Here is a 17,171-nt window from a genome sequence, read left to right on the forward strand (position 1 = left end):
GCTGGCCAAAAGTCCCTGGGGGTCCAGCGGGGGTCCGGAACGACCTCCTGCAGTCGAATCGTTTTTCCGTACGGAAAAACGATTCGCGGTAGGAGATCGCTCCCGGACCCCTGCTGGACTTTTGGCAAGTCTTGTGGGGGTCAGGAGGCCCCCCCAAGCTGGCCAAAAGTCCCTTGGGGTCCAGCGGGGGTCCGGGAGCGATCTCCTACGCTCCTGACGTCGGGGGACAAAAAAACAAAATGGCGCCGGCGCTACCTTTGACCTGTCATATGACAGGTTCAAAGGTAGCGCCGGTGCCATTTCTACAACGCACGGAGGTCCGAGAGTAAAAGATCACACCGGGACCCTTCCTCTGGACCCCAGGTAATTTAAGGCATTTTGGGGGGGTTCGAGAGGGTGGGGGATTTATTTTAAAGGGTCGGGGTGGGTTTTAGGGTTGTTTTAGTGTACCGGTTTTCCCGCCCTCCCCCCCCCTCACTGGACCCCAGGTAATTTAAGGCATTTTGGGGGGGTTCGGGAGGGTGGGGGATTTATTTTAAAGGGTCGGGGTGGGTTTTAGGGATGTTTTAGTGTGCCGGTTTTCGATTTACACGATTTACACGATATTTAAAAAACCCAAACTGCGACGATCCGATTCCCTCCCCCCTCCCAGCCGAAATCGATCGTTAAGACGATCGATCACATGATTCACATCTCTACATTCTAGTGATTTTTGGACTCACTAGTTTTTGGGAAGATACTTTTTGTTGAAAGAGCTGAGAGGAATAGTTTTCGAGAAACTAGATCAAAATTGAACTACTTCTGGGGGACCTTGCTTGCTTCTTGTCTCTGCTGGGACCCGGAGGCTTCTATCATCCATGGGAACTTTTTGAGACACCTTGCCCCAACGAGGACCCCTGAGGACTATTAATCGTGACATCCTGCTTCTCATCTCTGCCGGGACCCAGAGGCTTCTGACATCTGCGGGCACTTTCTGATATACCTTGTCCCAATGAGGACCCCTGAGGACTATTAACTGCGGCGTCCTGTGGCGTGCCACTGCCAGCATGCTGAAGCCACATGCCAAAGGGGCGCGCCCCTTATGCCTGTTTTTTCCCTGACCTTTTTATTGTTATGGGAAGGAAAAGGAAAGTTAAAGCTTTGACATCTGCTTCTACTTCAGCCTCCACACCAGTACTAGTCCAAGGGCCAATGGATAAACATATTTTTAAGGCTAATTCATTATTGAATGATTCAAGTACAGAATTAGCAGGGATATCCTTATCCCAGAAGTGCGATCTCCTCCCCCCAAACTCCAATCTTCTGGTATGTTACAAGTCGGTATATAAAAACTGCAAATAAAATAAATAAATAAAAAGTAAATCTCATTACTTCTTTCAATACTTCTAAGCATTCAAATAATATGACCACTCAGGAAGTTTTGGGGGATTTGGATCCTGATCATGCACCCAATGAGTCCTTGACTGGAGGAGTGATAGATGTGGTTAAAACGTTTGCTGAAGATAAGTTTCTTTTGTCACCCTCCATGATATCAGTTCCAGATCTGGTTTCCTTACATTTTTTAAAGAAAGGATCATTTAATATTGTAAATGATGAACCTGTAGAAGTTTCTCTTAGAGATATTTGGAGAGCCATTTCTAGAATTGAAAATACTTTAACAAATTCAGTAAGTAATTTATCCTTATATACTGAAAAAGCCTCCCTTAAGTTATGTTATGCTCCGGCTTGTGGACCCTTGGCCGACAAGAGGATGGTATACCTTTCGGAAGGTCCATAGGTTTTCTTGTCGGGTGGCGAGGCAGAACAGGAGGCCGGACCAGCTGACCCTTGGCACTGGAGGCTGAGGCGAATACGGAGGCGATGAAGAGACGAGATGAGGCGCTGAGTCTTCACCACTGGTGGTCTGCGGTCCCCCCGGGAGGAGCCCGTAGGGACCCGACCGCTGGGACTTAGGCGGACCTAGGGAGGTCAGAGCAACGGTGCAAAGGCCAACTGGAGCTTCGCCCTGGAAGCCCGCGGTCCCCCCAGGAGGAGCCTGTAGGGACCCGGGCCGCTGGGACTTAGGTGGGCCCTTGGAGACAGAGTCTTGGAGGAGTCCTAGGTCGAGTGCCACCAGTCTGAAGTCGTGCACCAGAGAATCGCCGGTTGCCAATCCGAAGTCAGGAACCAGGAACACCAAGGCGTAACAGGAGCAAGAAGCAGGAACTCACCGAGGCAAGCAGACACTCGCAAGAGACGTTGCCGAGGAATGAGCTGAGGAAGCCGCCCTATATACTTCCTCTGCTCTGGATCATTGGAAGCAGGTGAGTCTAGTTAAAGGGACCAGGTCCCTTTAAATGCAAATGAGTTGACGGCGGCCATCTTGGATCCCATGGCGGCGGCCATCTTGGATTCTCCCGGCAGTGAGACGCTGAGCCCCGGGGAGGCTAGGAGGGTTCCCGGCGAGTGGGTACCCCGCGGGCCCACTCCAGCCTGCAGAAACGACTGCCCTGGGTCCGGGCTTCCTTCGGGCTGTTTGCTGCGGCGGGTCGCCGCCGCGGCCAGGTAGGGGGGGCGCATCCGCGGTCGGCCGCGGGCGCGAAACACAACAAGTTATGTGAATTAGACACTAGATCATCAAGATTAGAATCTGAAATGAAATTGCAAAATGCAATCATCTTCAATCATGAGCATAAAAGATAATTTGATTGCCCATCAAAAAATGTGAAATTTTGGAGAACCACCTTTGCTCAAAAAATGTGCATTTATTACATTTTCCAATAACCCTCCTCTTATCTGGAGTTGAGTTATTAAAAAAATATGCTAGAGGTTCTCCAATTTTTGGATGATAAGATTTTCTTACTATTTAATTCATATTATTTACCTGTTAAAAAGAGGGGGGAAATCAGTTAGATGGGTCTTTTGATGTATTAACACCAATAGTAAGTCCTAAAATCTCATCCCCACTTGAATCAGATGATATTAATACAAGAGCTACTTTTCTAGTTACTTTTGTATTAGATTCTGATAGAGATGTTTCTTCAGCAATACTTTAAATATAAGGAAAGTACTTTTGTGGACTTAAAATTCAAAATTTTCCCAATATCTCCAGAGAAACCAATTAAGAAGGAAACAATTTCTCTCAATTGAAGGCTAGGTGTTAGATTTAGGAGCATCTTTTTATTTGAAATTTCCTTGTAAGTGTGTCATTTCCTTTCAGAGTAATAATGTAAGTAAGTAAATTGTAAGTAAGCTAATTGCCGATATCATTAATGCTCTCTTTCCCAAGGTCTAGTTCCTGACCAACTTAAACTAGCAATTCTTAAACCTCTCTTAAAAAACCAAATCTTCCGGCCACAGATCCAGCTAACTTCCGCCCAATAGCCAATTTGCCAATGATCGCCCAAAATTATGGAAAAGATAGTCAATAGACAACTATCAGAGTACCTGGAAGAAAACTACATTCTTGCACCTTCCCAGTACGGTTTTCGTAAATCGTTAAGCACTGAATCCCTACTTATCTCTCTCACCGACAATATTCTAACTAATATGGATAAAAAACAACCTCACCTCCTTATTCTTTTAGATCTCTCTGCGGCTTTTGACACTGTCAACCATTCATCTTTATTACAAGGTCTGATAGACATAGGCATTAAGGGAACGGTACTCAGCTGGTTCAAGTCCTTCCTGGTTAATAGACAATTCAAGGTAAAGATAAACAACAAAGAATCACACCCGGTCCCAGCAAATCAAGGAGTCCCTCAAGGTTCCTCCCTCTCTCCAACCCTTTTCAACATTTACCTTCTCCCTCTCTGTCGACTTCTTAATAATCTAAACCTAACACACTACATTTACGCGGATGACATCCAAATACTCATCCCAATCTCAGAATCCCTACACAAAACCTTGATTCACTGGAATAATTGCTTGCAACTAATCAATCATCTTCTATCCAGTCTCAGCCTTATTCTCAACAACAACAAAACCGAGATCTTTAATTATCAATCATGACGTTAATAACAAGCTAATATAACCCAGCTGTCCCAACTCATTTCTACCACTCCTAATAATTAATCACTCACCACTATGTACGTGATCTAGGCGTCATGATAGATAATCCAGCTTAACTTCAAAAAAATTTTATAGCACCAACACTAAAGGACTGCTTCTATAAACTTCTTCGTCCTGAGAAAATTGAAACCACTTCTCCAATTCAATGATTTTCGGATTGGTTCTACAAGCCATTCTTCTAACAAAAATCGCTTATTGCAACTCACTCCTTTTTGGCCTCCCTACCTCATCCATCAAACCCCTCCAGATTGATTCACAAATCTGCATGCAGCTAGGAATCCTTTACCAATACAAACTAAAGAGACCATATTAACCCCCATACTAAAACTCCTCCACTGGCTGCCTATTAAGCAAAGGATCTAATAAAGTATACACAGCAATTCGTAATCTATTTACAACATATCCCCCACTCCACTTAAGATACCCAACTTCGTTTTTCCCTCTTCATCTAGACCTATCAGAGGAGCTTATAAAGGCACACTCTATGTTCCTTCAACAATATCTCTTACATCAGAAACGTACCATCTCTTTAGCAGGACCCGTCCAATGGAACATGCTCCGCCAGACATCCGCCTTGAGATCTGCTTCGCTTCCTTCAAAAGAAATTAAAACCTGGCTCTTTAGCCAAGCTTTCCAGAACTTTGATTATTTTTTACCTCCAGCTATCAGATTTTCTCACCATCGCAATCCCTCTGCAGATCACATTTATCTAGACAAATTACGCCTTATTTTATGATTTGTTTTCTTCAAAGAGACTATACAATTTCTCAATGTTATTTTTCGAACCGGTTTTCCATGTTTCCAAGTTCTAACAACCTTGTATATGTACCGCCTCTTGGCGTAATTTTTATGTTTCAATGTAAACCGATGTGATCTGTATTTTAATACAGGAACACCGGTATAAAAAAATCTAATAAATAAATAAATAAATAATAAGTTTATATTTATGGATCCAGCAGATCTTGAGAGATTCTTGATAGATAAAAAATAACCCTGGTTAAATGGGATTGAGAGTTCCCTGTAATTCTTTCTTTTTATTTGTGTCTAAAATTTCCCATTATGTGGGTTTTTGCATGATTTATAATTATGTATTTTATGATTTCCTGTATAAATAATTGGCAAATGTGCTTTACCTATATTTCATGTGAATTTATGATGTGAAATCAATAAAAGTGTAAATTTAAAAAAAATTGAACTTATTCTGAGGACCCCCCACTTGGAGTCTTCACTCCTGAGGAAAGAGAAAATTGGGATCTGTGCAGAGACTGTGTTATCCTTTTTCTGGCCAGTGTGGAGGGGATTTTCTGTTCACACCTTTCGCCACATGGGAACCTCATTTGTTCAAGCTCTGGAAAGTGAGTGTTTCCCTTGCCCTGGTAGAAAGAGCCCTTTAACACAGATAGAAAAAAGACTAATAACTGTAAGAGCTACCTGTGGTGATAAGAGCTGGTATGATCTGTGCCCTTAACTTTTCAGAAGCACCTTCAATAAAGTCTATCTGTTCGGACACTCCAAGTCTCATGCAAGTTTATTGGCAACTACATCCTCAGGGCTATAAAGGAGAAATTCATTCTCCCTGCTAGTAAAAGAAGCCGGCCCTGGGGTCCAAGAGATTGTGTAAGATTGTGTAAGAGTTACGACTGCCTCCAGGCAGTCGTAACTTACGCGCGCCGGCTGTCTGCTGCCGCGGCAGGCCCCAACACAGGCCGCTGTATCGGGGCACTCAGCCACACCCCCGGACCGCCACGCCTCCAAACATGCCCCCAAGCCGACACCACGCCCCCGACCGCCCCTTTTTGCAAGCCCCGGGACTTAAGCGCGTCCCGGGGTGCGCGCAGGGTTTTTTTTTAAGGGTTACGCGCATAACGTATGCGCGTAACCCTTTTAAAATACGGCCCATTATTTTATGGCCCTGATGGTAGTTAACAGCTACCCCAAAAATGGGATGTGGCCAGCCACTAATTGGCCCAAGCTCCTAGCCCTTAGAAACATAGAAACATAGAAATGACGGCAGAAAAAGACCAATCGACCCATCCAGTCTGCCCAGCAAGCTTCGACTCTTATTTTCCCATACTTATCTGTTTCACCAATCATCAACTTCGACTCTTATTTTCCCATGCTTATCTGTTTCACCAACCACCAACTTCAGGGCTCTTGTTGGTAACTGATTCAAATTTCCTGCCATCTCTGGTCATTGATGCAGAGAGTAATGTTGGAGTTGCATCAAAGGTGAGCATAAGGCTTATGTTTAAGGGTTGTAACTGCCACATCAAGCATGCTACCCCGATGCTTGTTCACCCAGACTGCACAGATCAATGCCTTGTTGGATGATGTCTGAATGCAAATCCTGTTTTCCTTACTTCCCCCTACCATTGAAGCAGATAGCAACCCTGTATATGCTTTCAAAGTGATGTATCGGTCTTAATTGATTTATTGCAGCGTAAATGAAGTCAGCATTCCTGCATAGGCCCTCCCTCAGAGTCTGCCTATGAGTAATAATCTCCCAGGTCACAAGAATGGTGAGCCCTTGTGAGAGTGTGGCAGTGTAGATTTGATTTCAAAGGAGGAGGAGTGTTTTCAGTGTGCTCTCCAAGTTAAGCCCTCAGCTTAGCACAGAGAGGGAGAGACACTGCCCTGCCAGGTCCCCAGAAGAGGGGAGAGAAAGAGGAAGAATGATTTTTGCAGTTTTTCTGAAGTTTCTCAAAGTTTTGCCCTGAGCCTTCAGGCAGTCAGAATCCCTGAGCCTTCAGTCAGGCAGTCAGAATGCCCTGAGCCTTCAGACAGAGCTGTGTGCCTCTTTGCCCAGTACAAGAGGAAATCGAGGTAACTGTGCTGAGAGAAGAAGAAGTGTCTTGATCGAAGATTTAGTTTTTACCAAAAGGGAAGGAAGCTGTTCTTGCCACCCTTCCTTGCCCTACGTTAGAAGCTTGGAAGGACTGCTTTCAGTGGCTGGCCTTTCCTCCCAGACGGTTGCATCTGTTTGAAGAGAGGTTTCAGAGGGAGAAAATAAAAGGACATCTGGAGACTCCCGATGGAGTTTCACCCCAGGACACAAGATACTGCCAGGTTGAAGTACAGGATTCTTTGTGGACCCTCAGGTACTGTGTAGGGGATCCATCACGGTTAGGATACCCCCAGCCCCTTGGGACAATTATCTCTCCTTATCATGGAAGATACCCTAGTTCCAAGTCCCTGCCGGGAGGGACATTTCCACAGACTCAGAGAGTACTCAAATCCTGTCTTATATAAATCTGGGACCACTGTAAGTATCTGGACACTTTGGGTCGATTTTAAAAGGAGCGTGCGTGCGTCCATGTGTGCACAGTTCCCGGCGCACACACAAGTATGCACCAATTTTATAACATGCGTGCACTGGTACACGCATGTTATAAAATCTAATGGCTGCACGCACATGTGTGCTGGAGTTTTAAATCCGTGCGTGCATTTGCGGGTGGCGCACAAGGGGGGGTGGGGGGTGGATTTTTGCTAAATTTATTTATTTATTTTATTTATTTATTTTTTTTATACTGACATTCGATTTGATATATCACATCGGTTTACATATAACAAGATGTCTAAGGCTAGCCTTAATGACAAGATACAAAATAACAGCTTAATTGAGTAACTAGCTAAATACATGTAACAGTTTTACAAAATAGTAAATATGCATGGCAACGCAATCGGGCCTCCCCCAGTTCCCTCCCAGTCTGCTCCATTTAAAGAGCAGACTGGGAGGGAACTTCCCTAACTCCCTGCCTAACCTTCCTTCCCTTTCCCCTCTCTTCCCCACCCCCTAAACCAAACCTAACTTTCCCAAATGTTTTTATTTCATTACTTACTACTCCTCTGAAGCAGCAGTAATCTCCACGTATTAAAAATCTACAATAACTATTCCAGGAAAAAGGGGTACTCAATACCAGTTCCTCTTCCCAGAATCTTTTCAAACCCTGGCAACGAGGAAATTTAACATCTTTAAACATCTTATATTGTGTGATGTAGCGCAGCCCGGCCGCAGGCAGGAGCTGACAAGCTACCCTAAGAGCAACAAGAGTACCAGAGCCAGACAGCAGGGGGCGCAGGGGAAGAGGAGAAGAACTATGAATCCCAGCTTCCCTGAAACACCACCAGACAGAGGAGGAAAGCCTGAAGGCGAACAGGTGGCAGGCATAGACGTTAATGAGGCAGACACCGATGAGTCCATGGAGGTGGAGGAAGAGGGCGTGCCCCCTTGGTGGAACTGGCCACAAAAACCCAGCTCTTCAGAGTCAGAGGAGGAGGAGATGGAGGTAGGTTCAGGGATAGAGGAGTCCTCCAGTTCATGCATGGATACGGAGTAATCCAGGTGGAAGGGGGAAGTATAATCTTTACTCTAAAGGGGCCTGTGGTGTTGGGACTTGTAATAGTGCTGAGCAGAGGAGGTAAATGATTGCTCTGAACTAGCACTGCTTGTAAGTGAATCAGAGGGCTGGAGGGGGAGGGGACAAACCCCATGTAATGCAGCCAGTTGTTACTTATTAAACTGCTTTGAAGGCACTATCCCACTCTCTGTGTTGTCTCTGGGGCTTGGGGGGCACTGCTTACCCCCAACCCTGCCCGAAGGGAACCCAGAAGCCCAGCAAAACCAGGGCCAGCCGAGGCACAGACTCAGGGAGTTGCGTGAACACATCGAACTCCAGGGACTGGGGCAACTGCTGGCGGCTCAGAACTGGAGATGGAAGAGCGGCGTTTGAGGCCTCACGGACGGTGAGCCATCACAATAGATTGTCCGCTATATGAGATTGCGCAGCAGTAAACTGTAATATACCAATAACCTGAGGAGGAGCTGCTGAATCGAGGATCTAAGACTATGCTATAATTGTAGTTATCTATAATGTTGTCTAAACCACACTTGGAAACGAAAGAAAACTGTCATCCTCCATAATATGCCCTATATTTCCAATTTCAACTGCCTGCCAAATTTTACAATTGAGATTCCGGCCTCCTATTTTGAACAATGAATTAAAGCATAGCGAGGTGTGGGAGGAAATACGAAAAGATGTTTGTAGCGTATCAATACAAAAGTTGTTCTTGTTCTAAATGAAACCATAGTGGGACATATGAAAAACCAGTGTAATCAGATAGCTATGCTTATGATATAAAAAGAAATCTGGAAAGTTTTTCTTTAACCAGTTCAGCTTCTTATGGGCGATTCTAGGAGTTCTATGACACTAAGATCTGCAACAGACTGGACACAACGGAAGGAGTGGAGAGAATGAGATGGGATTTAAAGAAGCTGGAAGAGGTATCAAATATATGGCAGCTGAGATTCAATGCCAAGAAGTGCAGAGTCATGCATATGGGGTGTGGAAATGCAAAAGAACAGTATTCGATGGGGGGGTGAAGGGCTGATGTGCACGGAGCAGGAGAGAGACCTTGGGGTGATAGTGTCAAATGATCTGAAGTCAGGGAAACAATGTGACAAAGCGATAGCTAAAGCCAGAAGAATGCTGGGTTGCATAGAGAGAGGAATATCGAGTAAAAAAAAGGGAAGTCATTATCCCCTTGTACAGGGCCTTGGTGAGGCCTCACCTGGAGTACTGTGCTCAGTTCTGGAGACCGTATCTCCAAAGGGACAGAGATAGGATGGAGGCGGTCCAGAGAAGGGTGATGGTGGATGGTCTTCATCAAATGACTTATGAGGAGAGACTGAAGAATCTAAATATGTACACCATGGAGAAAAGGAAGAGCAGAGGTGATATCCGATATCTGATGCCTTAACACACTGGGAAACCTGCCTCAAAGCAATCAACTCCCTTCTCACCAATCTCCATCTTGCACTAAACACTAATAAAACCAAGCTACTACTCTCATCTCTCACCACTCCACCCCTAAGCCTTCATTAACCTATGACCCAGCTTCCAATCTCGTCTCCACACAACCTTCTGTCAGAGACCTGGGAGTTCTTATTGACCAACAACTAAAGATGAAGAAACACGTCAGCTCCACCCTTAAAGACGGATTCTTCAAACTTATGGTGCTAAAGAAACTCAAACCCTTACTACACACCCATGACTTTCGAACTGTTATCCAAACCACCCTATCATCAAAACTGGATTACTGCAATTCACTATTCCTAGGACTCCCCTCCTCTACCATAAAACCACTACAAATGCTCCAAAACGCCATGGCAAGAATCATATCAAACGTCCGCAAAACCGACCATATAACCCCCATTCTTAAAGACCTGCATTGGCTCCCCATCCACTCTCACATCCTGTACAAAACACTCACAATTATCCACAAAGCCATTCACTCCCACCACTCTAACTGGCTTGACCACCCTTTCACCTCTACACAGTCAAATTGCCCCACCAGGTCAATCAACAAGGGATCTCTTCATGTACCCTCTCTAAAAACGGCACACCTTTCCACTACAGAGAACGTGCCATCTCAATTGCACATTGGAACACCCTGCCATCAACACTACGTCTTGAATCCTGCCATTTCAAATTTAGAAAGAAACTAAAAACATGGCTATTCACACAAGCATTCCCCGACTAACCACACCCCTTCCCCTAGACCATTTTCTGTCCTCCCCTTAGTTTACTACCCTCCATCCTTAATACCATGCAAACCTGTACATCTATACACTCCTGTACATATTGTATATAATTAACATATGTTTATTGTTATCTACCTCGTTATACATGTTAGTAATCGGCACTCTGAACCTTATCTTCTTAGGTTCTGAACCTTCTGCCAGTTACTCTATATTTCTATGCCTCTCTATGCGTTCACATGGCCCATGCCTTATTACTTCCCTGTTTAATGTACATCCCTGTTTAATGTATTTTCCAAGCTACTGTTATAATGTAAACCGATGTGATGTACACACTAACACCGGTATATAAAAAATGTTAAATAAAATAAATAAATAAATAAATAAATAAATAAATATGATAGACTTTCAGATACTTGAAAAGTTTTAATGATCCAAAGACAACGACAAACCTTTTCCGTTGGAAAAAAAATCAACAGAACCAGGGGTCACGATTTGAAGCTCCAAGGAGGAAGACTTAGAACCAATGTCAGGAAGTATTTCTTCACGGAGAGGGTGGTGGATGCCTGGAATGCCCTTCCGGAGGAAGTGGTGAAGACTAAAACTGTGAAGGACTTCAAGGGGCGTGGGATAAACACTGTGGATCCATAAAGTCTAGAGGATGTGAAGGAAGAGAGGGAGGCTTGCGGGAAAGACTGCTGGAGATAAAACCCTTATTCAATAGACATACACACGGTAAATGCGACTCAGACAGTGCTCTATGCTTCAACGGCAAGAGGAAATGTGAAAAAAAGGATTTGCATTCACAAAAAATGCGGGGAGTAGCTTGCTTGTTATAGTGGTTACTGTCCCAAACCAAACAAGCCTGATGCTTCACTTTCAATGCATATCCAGTGTTGCTCTCTGCTTCAACAGCAGGGGGAATGAAGAAAAGATTGTAAGCCCTCTGGGGATAGAAAAATACCTACAGTACCTGAATGTAAACCAGTGTGATATCTCAATTGAGATCGAATGTCGGTATATAAAAATAATAAATAAATAAATAAATAAATAAAATAAATAAAAGATGATTTTCAATGCATATCCAGTGTTGCTCTCTGCTTCAATGGCAGGGGGAATGAAGAAAAGTGGATTTATATTCATAACACAACCAATAAGGACTGAATTCCACAGTCTGGGTGAACAAATAAGCATGCTTGCTACGGAGGTTACTACCCAAATCAATTAAGCCTGATACTTCACTTTCAATACATATTCAGAGAAGCTCTCTGCTTCAACGGCAGGGGGAAATGAAGAAAAGTGGATTTATATTCATATAACAACCAATAAGGACTGAATTGCACAGGCTGGGTAAACAAAATATGGGGTAGATTTTCAAACAAGGCGCGTTGGCGTACTTTTGTTGGCGGTCCAGGCGCAAACAAAAGTACGCGGGATTTTAGTAGATACGCGCAGAGCCGCGCGTATCCGCTAAAATCCTGGATCAGCGCGCGCAAGGCTATCAATTACGTATAGCCGGCGCGCGCCGAGCCGCGCAGCCTACCCCCGTTTCCCTCCGAGGCCGCTCCGAAATCGGAGCGGCCTCGGAGGGAATCCTCTAACGCCCTCCCCTCACCTTCCCCTCCCTTCCTCTACCTAACCCACCCGCCTGGCCCTGTCTAAACCCCCTCCTTACCTTTGTCGGGGGATTTACGCCTCCCAGAGGGAGGCGTAAATCCCCACGCGCCAGCAGGCCGCTAGCGCACCGGGACGCAACCTGGGGGCGGGTCCGGAGGGCGCGGCCACGCCCCCGGACCGCCCGGGCCGTAACCACGCCCCCGGCCCCGCCCCCAAAACGCTGCTGACACGCCCCCTAAATGCCGCGCGGCTCGGGCCCGCCCCCGACACGCCCCCGACACGCCCCCCCTCACCAAACCCTGGGACTTACGCGAGTCCCGGGGTCTGCGCGCGCCGGTAGGCCTATTGAACATAGGCCTACCGGCGCGCAAGGCCCTGCTCGCCTAAATCCGCCCGGATTTGGGCGGATTTAGGCGAGCAGGGCTCTTAAAATCCGCCCCTAAGCGTGGGAGTAGCTTGCTTATTGCGACGGTTACTACCCCTAACCAATTAAGCTAGATACTTCACTTAGAAGCAGTCAAGCACTGCTCTCTACATTAATGGTGGGGGAGGAAGGGAAATAGAACCAAAAGATTATATTAATGGCGGGGGTGGAAGGGAAATAGAACCAAAAGGTTAAATTGATAGCGGGGGTAGAAAGGAAATAGAACCAAAAGTTTACTAAAGACCAAGAGTAAAGAATAAGTATGAGAGAAAAAAAAAAGTGTGGAAGCTTGCTGGGCAGACTGGATGGGCCATTTGGTCTTCTTCTGCCGTCATTTCTATGTTTCTATGTTTATCTTTCTTCAAAATTATTTTCTAATAATGATTCTGATACCAGAGACTTAGCTATAGTCATGAATACATTTCTATTGTTCTGTCAAGCTATCATTAAAATCTGTCTCCCATAATTGTTCTTCCCAACACTTAACAGTAGTGTGGAGCAGGGTTTCCTCCCATGTGCACTTTAAGAATCATGGACAAGTGAATCTTTTCCCCTAGGTACCTTACAGCAGCAGGGAGTTTCCCACATACACCTTACTGGCACTTCTCTGTTGATGTACAGTCTTATTTATTTATTTATTTATTTATTTAACATTTTTATATACCAAAATTCATGTAGCAAAGTTACATATCACTTCGGTTTACATTAGAACATAACAAGCATGTCTTGTTAACAAGCAGTCTTAACAAGCATTAACAAGCAGTCTTTAACAAGTCATTAACAAGCATTAACAAGTCATTAACAAGCAGTCTTGTGAAGCAACCTGACAACTTACAGTATTATAAAGTAGTATCTCTCTCCACAATCACACAATAATTTTACATTTAATGGGGAGCAATGGCTTTTCTCTCTGCCCACTCCCCCTGCCATAGCACTACCACTGTTATTCTTCTAGTTTCTTCTCTAGAATCTGATAGTAATATAAAACTGTAACTCTCCCCAACAGTAATATAAGGCAGTGTCTCTCTCCCCCAGAACTTTACAATATTTTGGGCTGTGACTCTCTTCCCTCACCCTGGTGCTTTATAATAAACTGTAAAAGTGCTTTATATTAATGTTTAACAATTACTTTTTCCCTCTTCTACTTGATGGTTACATGGAGTGACTCGCCTTCTTGCCCTTCACTGTAATTTTGTAACTTCAGCACTAATTAAAATACAATAGTGTAGTTAACATAGATATGTCTTTATTTCTAAGTATTACAATATACAAATATATTTTCCTGTCCAAAACAATCATTACAATGATATGGAACAGTAATTTGCAAGAAAATGGATGCCTTACCTTTAATCATAGCCCAACAAACAATCCATACAAGTGAAGGCATTGTGGTAGACTCCATATTGTATGTGATGTACAGTGAAAGAGCTTCTCTCTAACTTCTGTTACACACTTGAGCACAGAGCGTGGCACACACACACAGTCCTGAGCTCAGGATCCCTCATGTGTGAGCATAAAGTACGAACATAGAGCATGGACTGAATGTTCAGCTCTGAGCTTGGGTTTCTGCAACTTCCTGCTTTAAGAATTGGAGGAAATGGCCCAGCTCCCTGGGGAAGAGCAGCATGGATGTACACATTATACTTTTAGAGGCTATGAGACATGGTATAATTATAATTTGTAACTTTTATTGGTTCTGGCTGCTTCACATTGCAGAGGTCATTCTTACAGGTGAAACCACAAAATAGGAACATAAAACATTTGAAGCAAACAAAAGTTTTGCAATAAGAACAGGGGAGGGTGGTTTTGAGTCTTCTCATGGTGCTTGTGATCACTTCCACTGAGACTGGCGATCTTGGAGAAGCATTCTGCAGCTGGTGCTTTAGCTGTGATGTCTTTGGACAGCCATATGTCAGATACTGTGCGAACGGAAAAGGAGGAAGAGAAACAGCATGAGAGTAGAGCGTGGGATATGGAGTCTGGAGCTGGTGTTTTCAAGTTTAGGGAGGAGGATGGAGGGGTCTTTAAGTTGATATTGGGAAAGAATTTACCCAGTTTTACAAAGATATCCACAGTGATTGCCAGGCTCAAGGTTAAAGTTTCTCTGGTTAAACCCTCGATTTTGGAGACCTTGTGAGACCTTGTGAGACTGGAAAATTGGGCATCCAAATGGCAGATGAAATTTAATGTGGATAAGTGCAAGGTGATGCATATAGGGAAAAATAACCCATGCTATAATTACACGATGTTGGGTTCCATATTAGGTGCTACAACCCAAGAAAGAGATCTAGGTGTCATAGTGGATAACACATTGAAATCGTCAGTTCAGTGTGCTGCAGCAGTCAAAAAAGCAAACAGAATGTTGGGAATTATTAGAAAAGGAATGATGAATAAAACGGAAAATGTCATAATGCCTCTGTATCGCTCCATGGTGAGACCGCACCTTGAATACTGTGTACAATTCTGGTCACCGCATCTCAAAAAAGATATAATTGCGATGGAGAAGGTACAGAGAAGGGCTACCAAAATGATAAGGGGAATGGAACAACTCCCCTGTGAGGAAAGACTAAAGAGGTTAGGACTTTTCAGCTTGGAGAAGAGACGACTGAGGGGGGATATGATAGAGGTGTTTAAAATCATGAAAGGTCTAGAACGGGTAGATGTGAATCGGTTATTTACTCTTTCGGATAGTAGAAAGAATAGGGGACACTCCATGAAGTTAGCATGGGGCACATTTAAAACTAATCGGAGAAAGTTCTTTTTTACTCAACGCACAATTAAACTCTGGAATTTGTTGCCAGAGAATGTGGTTCGTGCAGTTAGTATAGCTGTGTTTAAAAAAGGGTTGGATAAGTTCTTGGAGGAGAAGTCCATTACCTGCTATTAAGTTCACTTAGAGAATAGCCACTGCCATTAGCAATGGTTACATGGAATAGACTTAGTTTTTGGGTACTTGCCAGGTTCTTATGGCCTGGATTGGCCACTGTTGGAAACAGGATGCTGGGCTTGATGGACCCTTGGTCTGACCCAGTATGGCATTTTCTTATGTTCTTATGTTCTTAATGGCCTCCCTTGAGCAGACAAGTTTCTTCTTTGACATCGCTTACTGTGGATATACATTTTAGATTTCAAATCTAAGAAACTAAAGTGGACTCCTGTCAAAACAGAATGGGTGATGTGGAATTAGAGTTGAGAACAGCCTGAAAGGATTGATTCAAGATCAGCAAGTAGTGTATCAAAGATTGGAAAATCTGGAAAACTCTTAGATCCCTGAATTTGCATATTTTAAATTTTCCTATGATTAAATGTTTTTCATTATTAGAACTCTAAGTCTTACCTCAAAAAGGTTTTGTTCACCTCTGTTGTCTTGACTTTTATCTCAAACCATTCTTGATCCATTTGTTTGGTTTTTGACAGAAACAGCCCTTGCCAAAGCCTCCAATGACCTGTTTATGGCTAAAACCAAAGGCCTTTACTCAGTCTTATTCTTCTTGACACTATTAATCACCATGTTCTCCCTGATACTCTGTTCTCACTTGGAATTTGGGACTGTCCTTGGTTCTCTTCTTACTTCTCCAATTGCATTTTTAATGTTTCCTCTGATGGATCCTCTTCTACTAACATCCCACTATCAATTAGTGTGTCTCAAAATTCTGTCCTGGGCCCTCTTCTTTCTATGTACTAATTCTCTTGGTGTTCTGATATCCTCTCAAGACTTTCAATACCATTTTTATGCTGATGATTCCAAAATTTACCTCTCTACACCAGAAATTTAATCAGGAATCCAGTCCCAGATCTCAGCCTGCTTGTCTGACATTGCTGCCTGGATGTCCCACCACTATCTTAAACTCAAAATGGTCAAGATAGAGCTGCTAATCTTTCCCCCCAAGCCCTCTCACACTATTCCTCCTTTATTTACTTCTGTGGATAACACTGTAATCCTCTCAGTCCCTTAAGCCCATAATCTTAGAGTCATCTTAGATTCCTCTCTCTTCTCTACATATATCAAATGTGTCATTTCTTTCTCTATATCATCACCAAAATCCATACCATCCTATCTGAGCACACAGCTAAAACCCTTATCTACTCTCTTATCACATCCCACTTAGACTATTGCAACTTGCTCCTCACAAGTCTCCCAGTAAGCCATCTTTCTCTACTACAATCTATCCAAAATTCAGTTGTGCAACTTATCTTTTGCTAAAGTCATTGCATCCATATAACTCCTCTTTTCAAGTCACTACACTGGCTGCCTATCCATTCCTAAATACACTTCAAGCTCTTCTTACTCACCTACAACAGCCTTCACTCTGCAGCTCCTTTCTTACCTCTTTCTACATTCCTCCTCGTGCACTCCGCTTATGAGGCAAGTCACTCCTCTCCTGCTGTCAAGGACTGGCAGGCTGGAGTCATGGAGCACCCTCCCCGACCCCCCCCCCCCCCCCCACACACACACACACACACAAGGTGGTACAGGACTGCAGGTCAGGACTAGGGCTGGTCTTCTGCCTAACAAAGCCTTCCAGCACAGGTTGAACCCTT

The 17,171-nt window shown here is 44.0% G+C and overlaps 1 protein-coding gene across 4 annotated transcripts in view; it reads right to left on the bottom strand.

Annotated features, from left to right (window-relative positions):
• Nucleotides 1–14,749, bottom strand: part of ECSCR (endothelial cell surface expressed chemotaxis and apoptosis regulator) — a 281,361-nt gene extending 266,612 nt beyond the window's left edge. The window contains exon 1 of one of the 4 annotated variants that reach the window (XR_003853451.1): nucleotides 13,974–14,749. Coding sequence is in view for 3 of the 4 variants with exons in the window: in XM_029583892.1 (XP_029439752.1) it covers nucleotides 13,974–14,031 (58 nt within the window). In the remaining variant the exon portion in view is untranslated. The remainder of the gene's footprint in view (nucleotides 1–13,973) is intronic. The other 3 variants (XM_029583892.1, XM_029583893.1, XM_029583891.1) reach the window with 3 other exon arrangements.
• Between the last annotated feature and the right edge of the window lie 2,422 nt (nucleotides 14,750–17,171).

Source organism: Rhinatrema bivittatum, chromosome 18 (genome assembly GCF_901001135.1).
Source record: "Rhinatrema bivittatum chromosome 18, aRhiBiv1.1, whole genome shotgun sequence".
Lineage (NCBI taxonomy): Eukaryota > Metazoa > Chordata > Amphibia > Gymnophiona > Rhinatrematidae > Rhinatrema > Rhinatrema bivittatum.